The following is a 13867-nucleotide window of genomic DNA, read 5'->3' on the forward strand; positions in this document are numbered from 1 at the left end:
CCTCCAAGGAAGGAGAGCCCACCATCTCCCGAGGAAGCCTGTTTCACTGAGGAACGGTCTAATGGTTAGGAAGTTCTTCCTAATGTTGAGCCGGAAACTCTTTTGATTTAATTTCAACCCATTGGTTCTGGTCCTACCTTCCAGGGCCACAGAAAACAATTCCACACCAGTGTCTATATGACAGCCCTTCAAGTTCTTGAAGATGGTGATCATATCACCTCTCCGCCGCCTCCTCTCCAGGCTAAACATCCCCAGCTCCTTCAGCCTTTCCTCATAGGACTTGGTCTCCAGACCCCTCACCATCTTCGTTGCCCTCCTTTAGACCCGTTCCAGCTTGTCTATATCCTTCTTAAAATGTGGTGCCCAAAACTGAACACAATACTCCAGGTGAGGTCTTACCAGAGCAGAGTAAAGCGATACCATCACATCACGTGATCTGGACACTATACTTCTGTTGATACAGCCCAAAATTGCATTTGCCTTTTTAGTCCACCGCATCACACTGTTGACTCATGTTCAGCGTATGATCCACTAAGACCCTAGATCCTTTTCGCACATACTACTGCTAAGACAAGTCTCCCCCATCCTATAACCATGCATTGGATTTTCCCTGCCTAAATGCAGAACTTTACATTTATCCCTGTTAAAATTCATTTTATTGGTTTTAGCCCAGTTTTCCAGCCTGTCAAGGTCATCCTGTATCCTGTTTCTGTCTTCTTCTGTGTTTGTGACCCCTCCCAATTTAGTATCATCTGCAAATTTAATAAACATTCCCTCTATTCCTTCATCCAAATCATTGGTAAAGATGTTGAACAAAACAGGTCCCAGAAGGGATCCTTGAGGCACTCCAGTTGTGGAGTTGGGCCAGCCATTGTACTGGAGAGCTTCGTACCATCCTTTGCCAGCTCACTCATGGTTCCATAGCTCCAACTTGCCCCCAGCAGCCCCTTGGCTCTCTTTGATGTGACCTGTCTAGCTACAAATGCTTCCAGGTCCTGCTTGGCTGGATGGAGGTAGCTGCGTGACATACATTATGAGATGCTTTTTGATAGAGGTTTGCAGCTGCTGCGCCGTATGAGTCTCAGCGCTTTGCAGCTGCTGTACCTTATGAACCTCAGCACTGCCCAGGAAATGTTTGACCCAGGGGCTCTGTTTATGGATAATGGCACTGCCTCCGAGCTTGCATATTTGCAAGCTTGGCTCTGCCTCTTTTGTCCAGGGCTTAATGTGGACTGCTGTTGTATGCTTTGGAGAGTTGAGTGTGTATCTGAATTATGAACGTATGAAGCTGCCTTATACTAAATCAGACCCTCGGTCCATCAAAGTCAGTATTGTCTACTCAGACTGGCAGCGGCTCTCAAGCTGAGGTTTTCCACACCTATTTGCCCCTTTTAGTTGGAGATGCCAAGGATTGAACCTGGGACCTTCTGCTTACCAAGCAGATGCTCTGCCACTGAGACACCAGTATGTGTGTATGTGCCTGTGTGTGTGTGTGTGGGGGGGGCAGACTAGCTATGTGCGGATTTACTGGTGGGGAAGGGGCATCTACGCAAGCATAGAGTTCTGGAACAAATTGGAGTCAGAGATTCTTCAGAGACAAGATTCCCTGCAGAACAGAGAAGATCAGGCCTAGGAATTGAGATGCTCAAACAAACAAATTAAAAACAGCACCTCCCTATTCTCAGACACTTATCAACAGACAGTGGTTGAATACATGAAGCTGCATTATTTCAAATCAGGCTGTTCAAAGTCAGTATTGTCTACTCGGCCGATGGTAGCTGTCCAGGGGTCTCTCAGGCAGAGGTCTTCTGGATCATCTGCTACCAGGGGTCCTCAAACTTTTAAAATAGGGGGCCAGTTCACTGTCCCTCAGACTGTTGGAGGGCTGGACTGCCGTTACTGTACAAGGCCGTGGGCCGTCAGTTCTCCGTCTTCTGCATCTCTCTCCCTTCCCCACACCACACACCCCGGCCTGGGAACTCACCTCACCTCGGTATCACCTCACACTCTGTCTCCGCCACCTCAGCCAAGTGCCGGAAGTGTGCGTTGCTAACGCGAGTTTAGGTCAAACGTCAATTCCGGTCTGATTTTGCCATAACCCGGCGGGCCGCATAAACGTCCTCAGCGGGCCGCATCTGGCCCGCGGGCCGTAGTTTGAAGACCCCTGTGCTACCAGATCCTAACTGGAGATGCTGAGGATTGAACCAGAAATCTTCCATCAGTGAACCACAGCCTTCTTTATCAATACTTTATCCATGAATCACAGCTTTCCCAAATAAAGTGAGAAAGAGCAAGGTTTTTCTGCATGCATAACTCTCTAGGAGACTCAGCTGTCTTATTTTGAGTCTGATGTTTGGTCTGGGAAGGGCAGGACTGCCTAGGATAACTGGCAATGGCTCTCCAGGGTCTCGAGTGGGGGAATTCTTTCCCATCACCTCCTATTTGATCCTTTGGAGATCCTGGGGACTGAAGGAGGAAAAGCGGCATGGCATAGCTGATCCCATTAGGTCTCGGAAGCTAAGTAGGGTTGGTGCTTGTAGGGGGGACCACCAAAGAAGGCTCTGCAGAGGAAGGCAAAGGCAAAGCACCTCCGCTTCTCATTTGCCTAGAAAGCCCCTTTCTGGAGTCACCATAAGTTGGTTGCGATTTGACAGCACATACCTGCATGCCAGGGATTGAACCCGGGGCATTCTGCCTGCAAAGCAGCTATTCTGCTTCTGAGTATTGTCTACTCAGACTCTCCCAAGTTCGCTCTCCCAAGTTCTCAGGAAGAGGTCTTTCGCATCGCTTCCTGTCTGAGGTTTTTACCCAGAGATGTTGGAGTTTGAACCCGGGGCCTTCTTTACACAAATCAGATATGCTACCGCCAATACTCCCTCTAAGCTGCGGAGTCTTGTGAGCAAAAATTCTACTTTGTGAGCTCCTGGCATGAAAGTACTGAGCTGCTGCATAGATTGGTTTGCTTTGGGGCCATTTTTGCTAAGTTATGACAAAGATGTGTGAGCTGGAGGCTAAAAAAAAACCTGAGCTAGCTCACGCCAACTCAACTTGGAGGGAACACTGGCTACCACTCCATAGCCATCTGACCTATGGAGAAGTGTGGGGGGGGAGGGGAAGAAGTGCCCATCCTTCTTGAGGATGGTGGATTGTTGTGAGATGGGAGGGAGAGATACATGGCTCAAGACGTACAGCTGGCCCTACAGTTCCAAGAGCTGGGCAAGCAGAGCCAGGGAAGAATCCCTCTGGGTTCAGCAAGGAGAGCCAGACCGGAGGCAGGAAAAAAGCCCTTTTGCCTTCAAAGGTGCTGCTGAAGCAGGAGATAAAGCCCACGGCAGCATTCCTCCTGATAGCCTTGCAGCCCTTCTTGTTAAGCCGCATTCCCTGCCTGCTGCTGCAGCGATCGAGATTCTGTAAGGTTCTCAAGGAAACAGCGGTCTAAAGGCAGTTTGCCATGGCTTGCCTTGGCATAGCAGTCCTGGACTTTCTTAGAAGCTTCCCTGCTTAGCTTCCAAGGTCTAATAAGATCAGGCTAGCCGGGGCCATCCAGGTCTGCTGCTGATCGGGGGGCGAGAAAACACAGTCTAATGACTGCAAGATACAGGATAAGCTATGCTACATATCCTGATGGGATCAGGAAAAGGGATTCAAAATGGTAGCTGAGCAGGAATCATAGAGTTGGAAGGGACAACCAAGGTCATCTAGCCCAACCCCCTGCAACGTACACAGTCCTCCAGTGACCTCTGCTCCAAGCCTAGAAGATAGCAAACAACAACAATACAAACTCTTCTGGATCTTTGGCAAAACTGGGCTGGAGGAAAATTGCTGCTTGACCCCAAAGTGGCAAACTTTTCCCGGGCATGTAAGAAGGGGCCATGTTTAAGGAAATACTGAATGCGTTCTAAAAGTCCCTTCCCTGACCAGGGGAGCTATCAATGTAGCCCAGAGGTGGCCAGACTTGCTTCATATAAGAGACACATAGAATAAATGTCAGATGTTTGAGAGAAGGAAGGAAGGAAGGAATGGAAAGCAAAGCAAATAGTTGGTGGAGGGGGGGAGAGGTGGAAAGACAGCACCTGTTGGCTGGCTTGGCTTGGAGACAAATGCCTTCTCCAAGCTGGCCGATGGGGCAGTGGGGACTTCAAGAGCCACACAGTATGTGTGGAAAAAGCCACATGTGGCTCCTGAGCCACAGTTTGGCCATCCCTGATCTAGCCAAACCTGAGCTCAGAGTAGGTGAGAAGGAAATAAAACATTCCAAAAAACATGTTTGTTTGTTTGTTTTAACAGAAGTGTATTCTTTGGTTTTCCATAGAAGGGTCACACTAGCAACAGCTGGATCCCAGTGAAAGTTTCCATGCGCACAAGAGGGATTTTTGCTGATTCCCCCCCTATATATCCACAGTATTCCAATGCATTTCTCTTTTAGAATCCTGTATCAGAATAATGTTTTTTGTATTGACATTCTCAAATAAGGGATATTGGCTGTTTATCTCATTACATATACTAAACTCATCTTGCCCTATATTTTAATGGGTTCTTTTTTTCTAATGGCAAACGAGAATGATGCTTATGATGTATATTACATGTTAAAAGTAAATTAGGTGGACAGGAACACCTCTGGGAAAGACATGTCCTCAGTTTAACCCAGACTTACAAGCAATAGAGCAATTAACAGACAACATTTATTGCCTCATTCTCCCATTCTGACAGGTTACTGTTTTATTGGTTTCCCGCGCAAATGCTATCCAGACCAAATGCTCTTTCAGTTAATTTCACTATTTTGCCATTGGATTCTAACTCTGTACCACTTTGCATTCTTAACCACTGCCCACCAGCTATATATAGCTCTGTTTACTGTACCCCATTCCATTGTATGATGAAGTGTGCATGCATATGAAAGCTTAACATTCTGAAGAAAACTTCGTTGGACTCCCTACTGTCTTCTCTTGCTTCAGACCAACACGGCTGCCTGCCTGGATCTATCCCCTCTCCTGAGGCAGAATTTTGATACCCATCAAAATGGAGGAGCCTGTGAGGGGGGCATTTTGGGCTGCAGCAGAAGAAGGGATGGAGGTGTGGGATTCTCTGGGCTTGGTAGTGCCAGAGAACTGGCAGAGAGCTCAAGGCTTTAATGCAGCAAAGCTGGGACTAGGTGTGACAACAGATTGACAGTTACATGGAGTCAGCAATCGGATCTGTCTCCGTGGTGCCAGATGAGAGACCACGCACCCTCCTTGCGTGTGTGCGAGACAGCAGAAACAGAGGAAATTGCCCTTAAGAGTGGCATTCTACTTCAAAGGAAAAAATCAGATAGCAGGAAGGAAAGGATGCTTGACCTTTCTGTCTAAACCCTTTGATGCCATCTCTCAGGTCGGAGACAGGAGACAGCTCAAAGCCCTCCACTCCCAACAACAGGAAAGTGCTGCAGATGGGAATCCTGCCATTTGCAGAGATTCTAGGTGGAATCTGAGCCCAGCCCTTTTAGCCCCTTGCTTGCGTTTCCTTTTCTTTCCTCTCTCTTGGGTATAAAAAGCGCCTGCTGACGGAGGAGTCGCTCCACAGCAAGGGCTTACAGGGCCACCAAAGCCTATGCTCCAAGAAATGTGCCAATCCTCACAGCGCTGTTCTTTTGCTTTTATGTTCTTGGAGTGAAAGCCTTTTGGGGCCAAGAATAAATGTCTCCAGTTACGGTATCGCTCAGGGGAGAGAAAAAAATTTAAAAGGTGTGGTGCCATGAACAGAAATTTAAGAAAGGCCAGTGTCGGGTTTATTTTTGCAGTCTTGCAACGAATACACCCTCTAACAGTCTTGCAACGAATACACCCCCCCCCAAAACAGACACCCTGTGAGGTAGGTGGGGCTGAGAGAACTCTTACAGAAGCTGCCCTTTCAAGGACAAGTCCTAAGAAAGCTATGGCTGACTCAAGGCCATTCCAGCAGGCGCAAGTGGAGGAGTGGGGAATCAAACCCGGTTCTCCCAGATAAGAGTCCGCGCACTTAACCGCTACACCAAACTGGCTCTTAGAGGGAACACTGCTTTCAGCTGAGCCTCGACTCCGCTTTCCCTGCTTTGTTTCACGTTTAGCCTGGTCTAAAAGCCAGCCTGGCCGTCACGTGTGTGGCCTGTGTGTGTTCCACTTGGAACTCTCCGCCTCGCGGCAGTTTTTTGCCAGCCCTCATCCACTGCTCCCCAGCTTCTCCTCCGTCTTTCCCAATCAAACTTAATTAAAGTGTTTGCAAGCCACAGCCTGGTTTTAATTACAGCAAAATTGTCAAGATTAGAATGAAATTGGCCAATCATTGTTTACAGGGGCATTGTTAGGGGGGAACTCAGCAGGCTGCTGGAAATCGTTTCCATGCCAGGCTTGTTGCGAAGGAAGCATTGCAGCGCGGGCGGAATGCGCGAGCCCTGTTACATGAGGGGTCTCGTTGGCACACACCAAATGGCTGACTTCTCCGGCGGCAGATGTTAAGCGTGTATAAAATACCCGTGTGCCAACAGATGCCTGCCAACCTGTTTATTCATGGGTTATCCAACTCGGTACAAAGGCTGCCCTGGTGGGTGCCCAACAATGTGGGCTAATATTATTAACAGTTTTTTGCTTCCCCTCTTTGTATGCTCACAAAAATCCCGTGATATAGGTTAAGCCAGGAGTGGCCAAACTGTGGCTCAGGAGCCACATGTGGCTCTTTCACAAGCATTGCGTGGCTCTCAAAGCCCCCACCACCCTGTTGGCTGGATTGGAGAAGACATTTGTCTCTTTAAATCCCTTTTCCAAGGCAAGCCAGCTGGTAGCTTGGATATTGCATTTAAAGTTAAAGCTGCTTTCTGTCTACCTCTCCTCCCTCCATCTGTCTGTCTGTCTATCTATCTATATCTGTCTATCTAATCTACCTTTCTTCTTTCCTTCCTTGTGGCTCTCAACCATCTGGCATTTATTCTTTGTGACTCTTAAGTTAAGCAAGTTTGGCCACTCCTGGGTTAAGCTGTGCAATTGCACTCCTGGCCCAAGAGCACTGATCCACACATTCCTGGCCCACGAGCCACTGATCCGCACAGTCCAGAATATATGCAGCGTGGGCCTGGGGTCTGCTCTCCACTGACTTGTATGTAATATTAGAGCATGAATAGTCGGTTTGCCTCAACTCTTTATGTCTGTGATACCTGGTTAGATATTGAGTCTGGTGTGTGGAGGAGGGGACTTCAGCCTCTCTTTCCCCACCATTTTCTCCATTGGCACTGGTTCCAGGGATGTGCTGTTTGGCCTCTTAGGAGAAACTCATATGTACAGCCGGGGCTTTTTTTGTAGCAGGAGCTGCTTTGCATATTAGGCCACACAGCCCTGATATAGCCAATCCCCCTAGAACTTACAGTAGGCCCTGTCCTAAGAGCCCTGTAAGCTCTTGGAGGATTGGCCTAATATGCAAATGAGCTCCTGCTACAAAAAAAAGCCCTGTGTATAGTTGTAGGTCTTCCCAGCAGGCTCCTGCCCCAGGACCACTTTTCAGGTCTGTTAAGTGGTTCAGGAGAATGCTGAAGGCCTTGCTGAAAGCCCACCTCGCTCACAATCCAAATTGCCCATAGGAAGAAAGAAGCACCTGCAACTTGTGTGCCCTGCTATACAGGACGCAAGGTGAGAATGCCGAGTCCAGCTTGTGTACTCTGTGATATGCGAGGAGGGCCTTGAACTCTCTGCTCCTTGATCAACTTTGCCATTTAGTATAGGAAGAGCCATTTATGTACGTGGGGCAAGGTGCAAAGGACAGGTAGGTCTCCATTCCTTAGAGCTGGAAGGGACCCCCCAGGGTCGTCTAGTCCAACCCCCTGCACAATGCAGGAAATTCACAAATACCTCCCCCTAACTTCACAGGATCTTCATTGCTGTCAGATGGCCATCTAACCTCCATTTAAAAAACCTCCAAGGAAGGAGAGCTCACCACCCCCCAAGGAAGCCTGTTGCATGGTCAGGAAGTTCTTCCTAATATTGAGCCGGAAACTCTTCTGATTTAAATTGTTGAGCATAATGTTGCTGCAGTTTTGTTGGGTTACATGATCAGTGATATCCCAGGTCACCTTAGCAAAGGAGTGGTTCCCTCTTTAATTGTACTTTAATTCCTCATTAATCAACTGCAAAGAAAAAGGCAAACGAACCCAAACAGACCCTCCCGATGGCATGATGGTGAAATCAGCGTGCTCCCAGAGGTGTGGGATGGTGTGGGCAATGGAGAGTCATTTAAAGAAGGTCAGAGGGAGGTGGGGAAAGTGGTCTGCTTGAGCCCCTCCAGATTGTGAGGATCCTGAGGAAGTCCACCTGGTAACGAAGGACAACAGGAAGGTGATTGCACAAATCACTGTACTTTGGAAAAGCAGGCAATAAAAGAAATGTCTATCTTCTCTCTCTCGTCAGTCATCTGCTTTCCTTGTACGGCTCCTATCCTACCAGATGACTAATTTTTTTTTGTTTACCATTTGATCTTGGTTTTTTTTTTTAAACTTTATCTTTAGCTGCTTTGAGTGAGTCTCTGGAGATGTGGCCTACTAATCGTCTAAATATGGTTATATTTAAAAGGGGGAAAGGTTGTATATATGTATCCTACCACAAAGCCCCTATTGACTCAGAAGTAAAATAGGTGTAAATGTGAGGATCTTGTGTCCATGTTTGACTGTGAAAATATACAGTACCAAACAGGTGTGATGCATTCACTTGTCCAATTCTTTGTGAGTTCCAGGAATCTCAGCCTATGTCTAATAGTCAGCCGCTCTTTTGGGTTCCTTCTTAGTTGTCATGAGGATAACATGGAGGAGGTGAATGACATAAGCTGTGTTGGGCTCCATGGAAGATAAAAATGTATTATTTATGTATGTATTTTAAAATCATCAGATTATATCTTTGCTAGGACTGCTGAAGTGTCAGAAGCTAGCTGTTTACTTTGAATAAGCTCGCTTCATTATTGGTCAAACTTGTTTGCAGGTTAATGACATTCTGGTCCCCTGCCATCCATTCCCACGCGGCGGGAGTGAAAAGGATGCTCAGCGGTTGCTAGGCAACTGCCAATTGCCTCCTCCTCTCCCCAGAACAAAACAACCTGCACTGGGCATGGTTGGCAGATTGCAACTTGGAGCTGTTAGATAACCCCACCTCATATTTCAAAGTAGTGTGATTGTGGGAGGTGACGCAGCTGTAGCTTCTGCCACCACCAGTGTTCTCACTGGCCCTGCCTGTGGAACAGAAGTGGACTTGTCCCTGGTGGGGAGGAGAAGGCTGATAGAGGAGACACTGCAGGCATATTTTAGAAGGAGAGCCCACCACCTCCCAAGGAAGCCTGTTCCACTGAGGAACCACTCCAACTGCCAGGAAGTTCTTCCTAATGTTTAGCTGAAAACTCCTCTGATTTAATTTCAAATCTGGTCCAGCCTTCTGGAGCAACAGCAGGGCTTTTTATGTAGCAGGAACTCTCTTGCATATTAGGCCACACAACCCTGATGTAGCCAGTCCTCCAAAAGCTTACAGGGCCTACTGTAAGCTCCAGGAGGATTGGCTACATCAGGGGTGTGTGGCCTAATATGCAAAGGAGTTCCTCCTACAAAAAAAAAAAGCCCTGGGCAACAGAAAACAATTCCATTTGGGATTATTCACTACCAGAGCAAGAGTGATGCAGTGGTTATACTATCAGACTAGAATTGAGGAGACTTGAGTATGAATCCCCATTCTGCCATAGCAGCTTGCTGAGTGGATAACTTAAGTCAGTTTGTCACAAGCTCTTAGCTTTACCTGCCTTACAAGGTTCTTGTTGTGAAGACAAAATGGGGGAGGAGATAAGCCACACTGGGGAAGACATGCAAAATAAATAAATAAATAAGTAAAATAAAACTAAACAGATATACTGACCGATTTCCCATTAGCCTCACGCCGCTCTTACACTCCTCTTCTCCACGGGGCTCCTGTCAAATTTCACACTTTCTATCCTGGGGCTGCAACTCGCTTTGCCTTTTTCGCGTGGCAAAGAAATAACTGGTTTTTAGAGGATCTTGTTTGCTGCGTGAGAGGCGGAGCGAGTTGAAGCCCCGGGGCAGATAGTGTGAAATCCTACAGAATCCTGCAGAGAAGAAGAGCGTGAGAGCGGAATAAGGCTAGTGGGAAATCGGTCCAAGTGTCACTCGCTATGGAAGTGCTAGCCATGAATATGAAGTCTTCCTGAGAAAAAACTACAACATCTTGCCTGATGGGAAATTTCATTGTGAGTTTGGAGACTAGTCGATTGGATGATGTCCTGAACGCACACACATCTCACTGAATGGTGCAGTCCTTTGCAGACTATGCAATCTAAGACCATTACCTTCAGAGCAGGGCAACTCTGCATAGGATGAACATATGAACATATGCAGACCTTTGGTCCATCAAAGTCAGTATTGTCTTCTCAGACTGGCAGCGGCTCTCCAGGGTCTCAAGCTGAGGTTTTTCACACCTATTTGCCTGGACCCTTTTTTGGAGATGCCAGGGATTGAACCTGGGACCTTCTGCTTCCTAAACAGATGCTCTACCACTGAGCCACTGTCCCTCCCCTGTTGTCCCTGTTAGAGAGAGGAATGGCTGATAATTGGATAGGTATGATAGATTGACAGTATGATCCAAGAGGGCAGATGGGGTAGAAGTGTTTTCATAAAATGAAACGTAAATTAAATGCTGCGAAATCCTTGCCCAGATCTTGCTTCCTCTGCAAACAAGACTAGCCTTGCAAGAGGGCATCTGCACACCTCTTAAGATTAGAACGTTCTGAACAAAAGCAGAATGATCATTTCAGCACTGCTGATGTCAAGCAGTCGGCTGGGTGGGGCACATGCCGAGGCCCTGCTGAGAAATAATTGTGTGTGTGTGTTTCCTCGTTGCAAACTTTACACCGTAGTAATGTGGAGAATGGCGTCTTTTTGACTTTATGGCAAAATTAGAGTCCAGTGGCACCTTTAAGACCAACAAATTTTTATTCAGGGTATGAGCTTTCATGTGCGTGCATGCTAAGCTCTCTCCACGGTGCCAAGCAGGGCTTTTTTTTGTATCAGGAACTCCTTTGCATATTAGGCTCCTACATCGGGGGGCCCCGATGTAGCTAATCCCCCAAGAGCTTACAGTAGCTCCTGTAAGAAAAACCCTGTGAGCTCTTGGAAGACTGGCTACATCAGGGGGGTGTAGCCTAACATGCAAAGCAGTTTCTGCTACAAAAAAGTCCTGGTGCCAAGGAACAATTTGCTTACATGTACTCCCCCTTTCTTTGTTAATAGCAAATCAGTGCCATCAAGGAATTTAAACAAACAAACAGACTTGCATGTCCCAGATATAACTGGAAAAGGTCTCGCAAGTCTTATATCGAACAGGGTGAGCTAAGAGTATGGATTGTTGGTATCTAATATTTGTGACCAGTGTTATGATAATAGTGTCGAAGGAGAACAAGCCATTGTTCTGCAAAGATGGATGGATGGATGGACGGACAGACGGACAGACAGACAGACAGACAGACAGACAGACAGACAGACAGACAGACAGACAGACAGACAGACAGACAGATAGATAGATAGATAGATAGATAGATAGATAGATAGATAGATAGATAGATAGATAGATAGATAGAGACACACACACCAATCATCTATTGGTGCATTCTGGAGACATTTCTGGAGAGACAAAGGATACTTTTTGTAATATCCCATTGCACATATTCGTTTTTTTTTCCTGGAATAACAAAATGCTGGGAAGTGGCTTTACAGTGTTTGCCAAAACTGACCTTAAAAGCTCCGTCTCAAGACATCTTAGAGTGCTACATGTCGGATTAGATGCTGACAAATTTGCTTTGCTGCAATTAACACAACTGGCTGATCCATTAGAGGCTTTTTCTAATGGTACACATCTTGTATACCACACCAGTACACACACACAGGCAAAAAATGTATAATTTGCCATCTTTGTACCAAATTAGAGCCCTCAAGGCAACAGCTTTTTAACAAAATATATAGTAAATAATTGTATAAAACAATATGTATGTGTAAAACCAACAATTAAAAGTTTTGGATTGTAATTTTTTGGAGGATTATATTAGCAGCATCAAAGATGTAACTCTTGTTTAAAGAAATCAAGTGATGAATGTATCATTATTGAAAATAACTTTTGCTCTTGTATTAGCTGTGGCTCCTTTGATTCTATGTTGAGTGATAAAGTTAGGTTCCCTTCTCTCTATTGGATGGTTCAAATGAAAATCTTCAATATGCTGGGTTTATTCAGTCGCTTATGCATTTTGGGGGGGTATAATTGGCCTCTTTCAGTGGTGAGAGCAGAGAATTTTTTTCCTGCAGTCGCTTAAACCAAGGCTTTTCCGGAACAGTATTTGTATGGCTTTTATGGAGTGATGCCAATTTTATTGAATAGTGCTCCAAACAAAATCATGGAAGGCATATTTTCTTCCTTTTGGTATAATACAAAGTAATGAAAATAGTTAAGAAAGTGAAATTGTGTATGCCCTCTTTACCAGGTTAAACACCTTGAAATGGAAAGGGGAGTGGCTGGGGGGGGGGGGGGAGGCAGAGTCAAAGGGGAGGGATCCAATAGAAGGGATGAGGAAAATGGGGCTGGACTGAAGGCGAAAGGGGCCCGGTTATATTCTATTGCCCGGGGCCCACTCATCCCTGATTTAAGCCCTTTTTCACCAGGGCTTTTAGCTAATTTCGCACAGATTCTGTCATTCACAGAATGACAGTATTAATGTACCTCTGTTTAAGCCACATGCAACCAAGGAATTACCTTTTTGTACTAATGAACTAGAGATGCAAAACAGCACATTGCGATAGGGCTTGTGTTGAGAGAAGGTCTTGGTGGATTGTGCCCTTATGTCATGCCCTTGAAGATTGGCTATCAATCAAAATACAAGTCCAGACTCCTGTCCATCAAAGGGAGATATGTCACGTTCAGTTACTTTCTGCTGTACCTCTCTACTTCAGAATGGTGCAAATTAAGATCTGTTTTAAATCCAAAGTATTCCGAATGTTTAACAGACCCTGCCAGCTTCCCACATCTTTACTCCTGAGGGCTAGAAACATGCGCTCTTTAATTTAACACACAAATCTTAGAATGTGCTTTATGTTGCTGTTTCTCGGCTTCCCCTGCAGAGAATTTGCTCGCTGGAAGGTGAACAACTTGGTACTGGAAAGGAAAGATTTCTTCAGCTTGCCTCTGCCTCTGGCTCCAGAATTCATCCGCAACATTCGCCTCCTGGGGCGGCGGCCCAGCCTCCAACAGCTCACTGAGACCCTGATCAAGAAATATGGGACCCATTTCCTGCTCTCCGCCACTCTGGGAGGTGAGTGCGTAGCCTTCCCTCACTGCGAGTTTGCTTAGTCGAACTCAAAACGCACACACACCCTATCCCCAGCTGGCATCTCCTAGCCCCAAGCTGCGTAGCTGAGCGTTCTGATGAGGTGTTTTATTTTTATACATACATCTATCATATTTTTTTCCCTGGGTATGACCAACATCTGGAAGCTTGATGGAATGGGGACTGACTTGCTGGTGTGACAGCTGTGAGACCGCAGGCTGTCTGGTGAAGTCGGTCCTTGCTTATGGGACGCCTGTGCTGCGGGGGAATGGTTACAGCCAAGCCATAAGCACACTTCCAGGAATGTCAGAAGGGTTGCCAACAGTGTTCCCTCTAAGCTGAGTTAGCATGAGCTAGCTCATAGATTTTTAGCCTCCAGCTCACACAGTTTTGTCGTAGCTCAAGAAGGATGAACCCAGAGCACAATAATTCATGCAGTAGCTCAGAACTTTAATGCCAGTAGCTCACAAAGTGGGATTTTTGCTCACAAGTCTCTGCAGCATTGGTT

At 46.4% G+C, this 13867-nt stretch overlaps 1 protein-coding gene across 1 annotated transcript in view; it reads left to right on the forward strand.

Annotated features, from left to right (window-relative positions):
• BRINP2 (BMP/retinoic acid inducible neural specific 2) overlaps nt 1-13867 on the forward strand; it is a 57197-nt gene that overhangs the window by 21931 nt on the left and 21399 nt on the right. The window contains exon 2 of the mRNA XM_060232481.1: nt 13154-13344. Coding sequence (XP_060088464.1) covers nt 13154-13344 — 191 coding nt within the window. The remainder of the gene's footprint in view (nt 1-13153; nt 13345-13867) is intronic.

The sequence above is a fragment of the Heteronotia binoei genome, chromosome 2 (genome assembly GCF_032191835.1).
Source record: "Heteronotia binoei isolate CCM8104 ecotype False Entrance Well chromosome 2, APGP_CSIRO_Hbin_v1, whole genome shotgun sequence".
Classification (NCBI taxonomy): domain Eukaryota; kingdom Metazoa; phylum Chordata; class Lepidosauria; order Squamata; family Gekkonidae; genus Heteronotia; species Heteronotia binoei.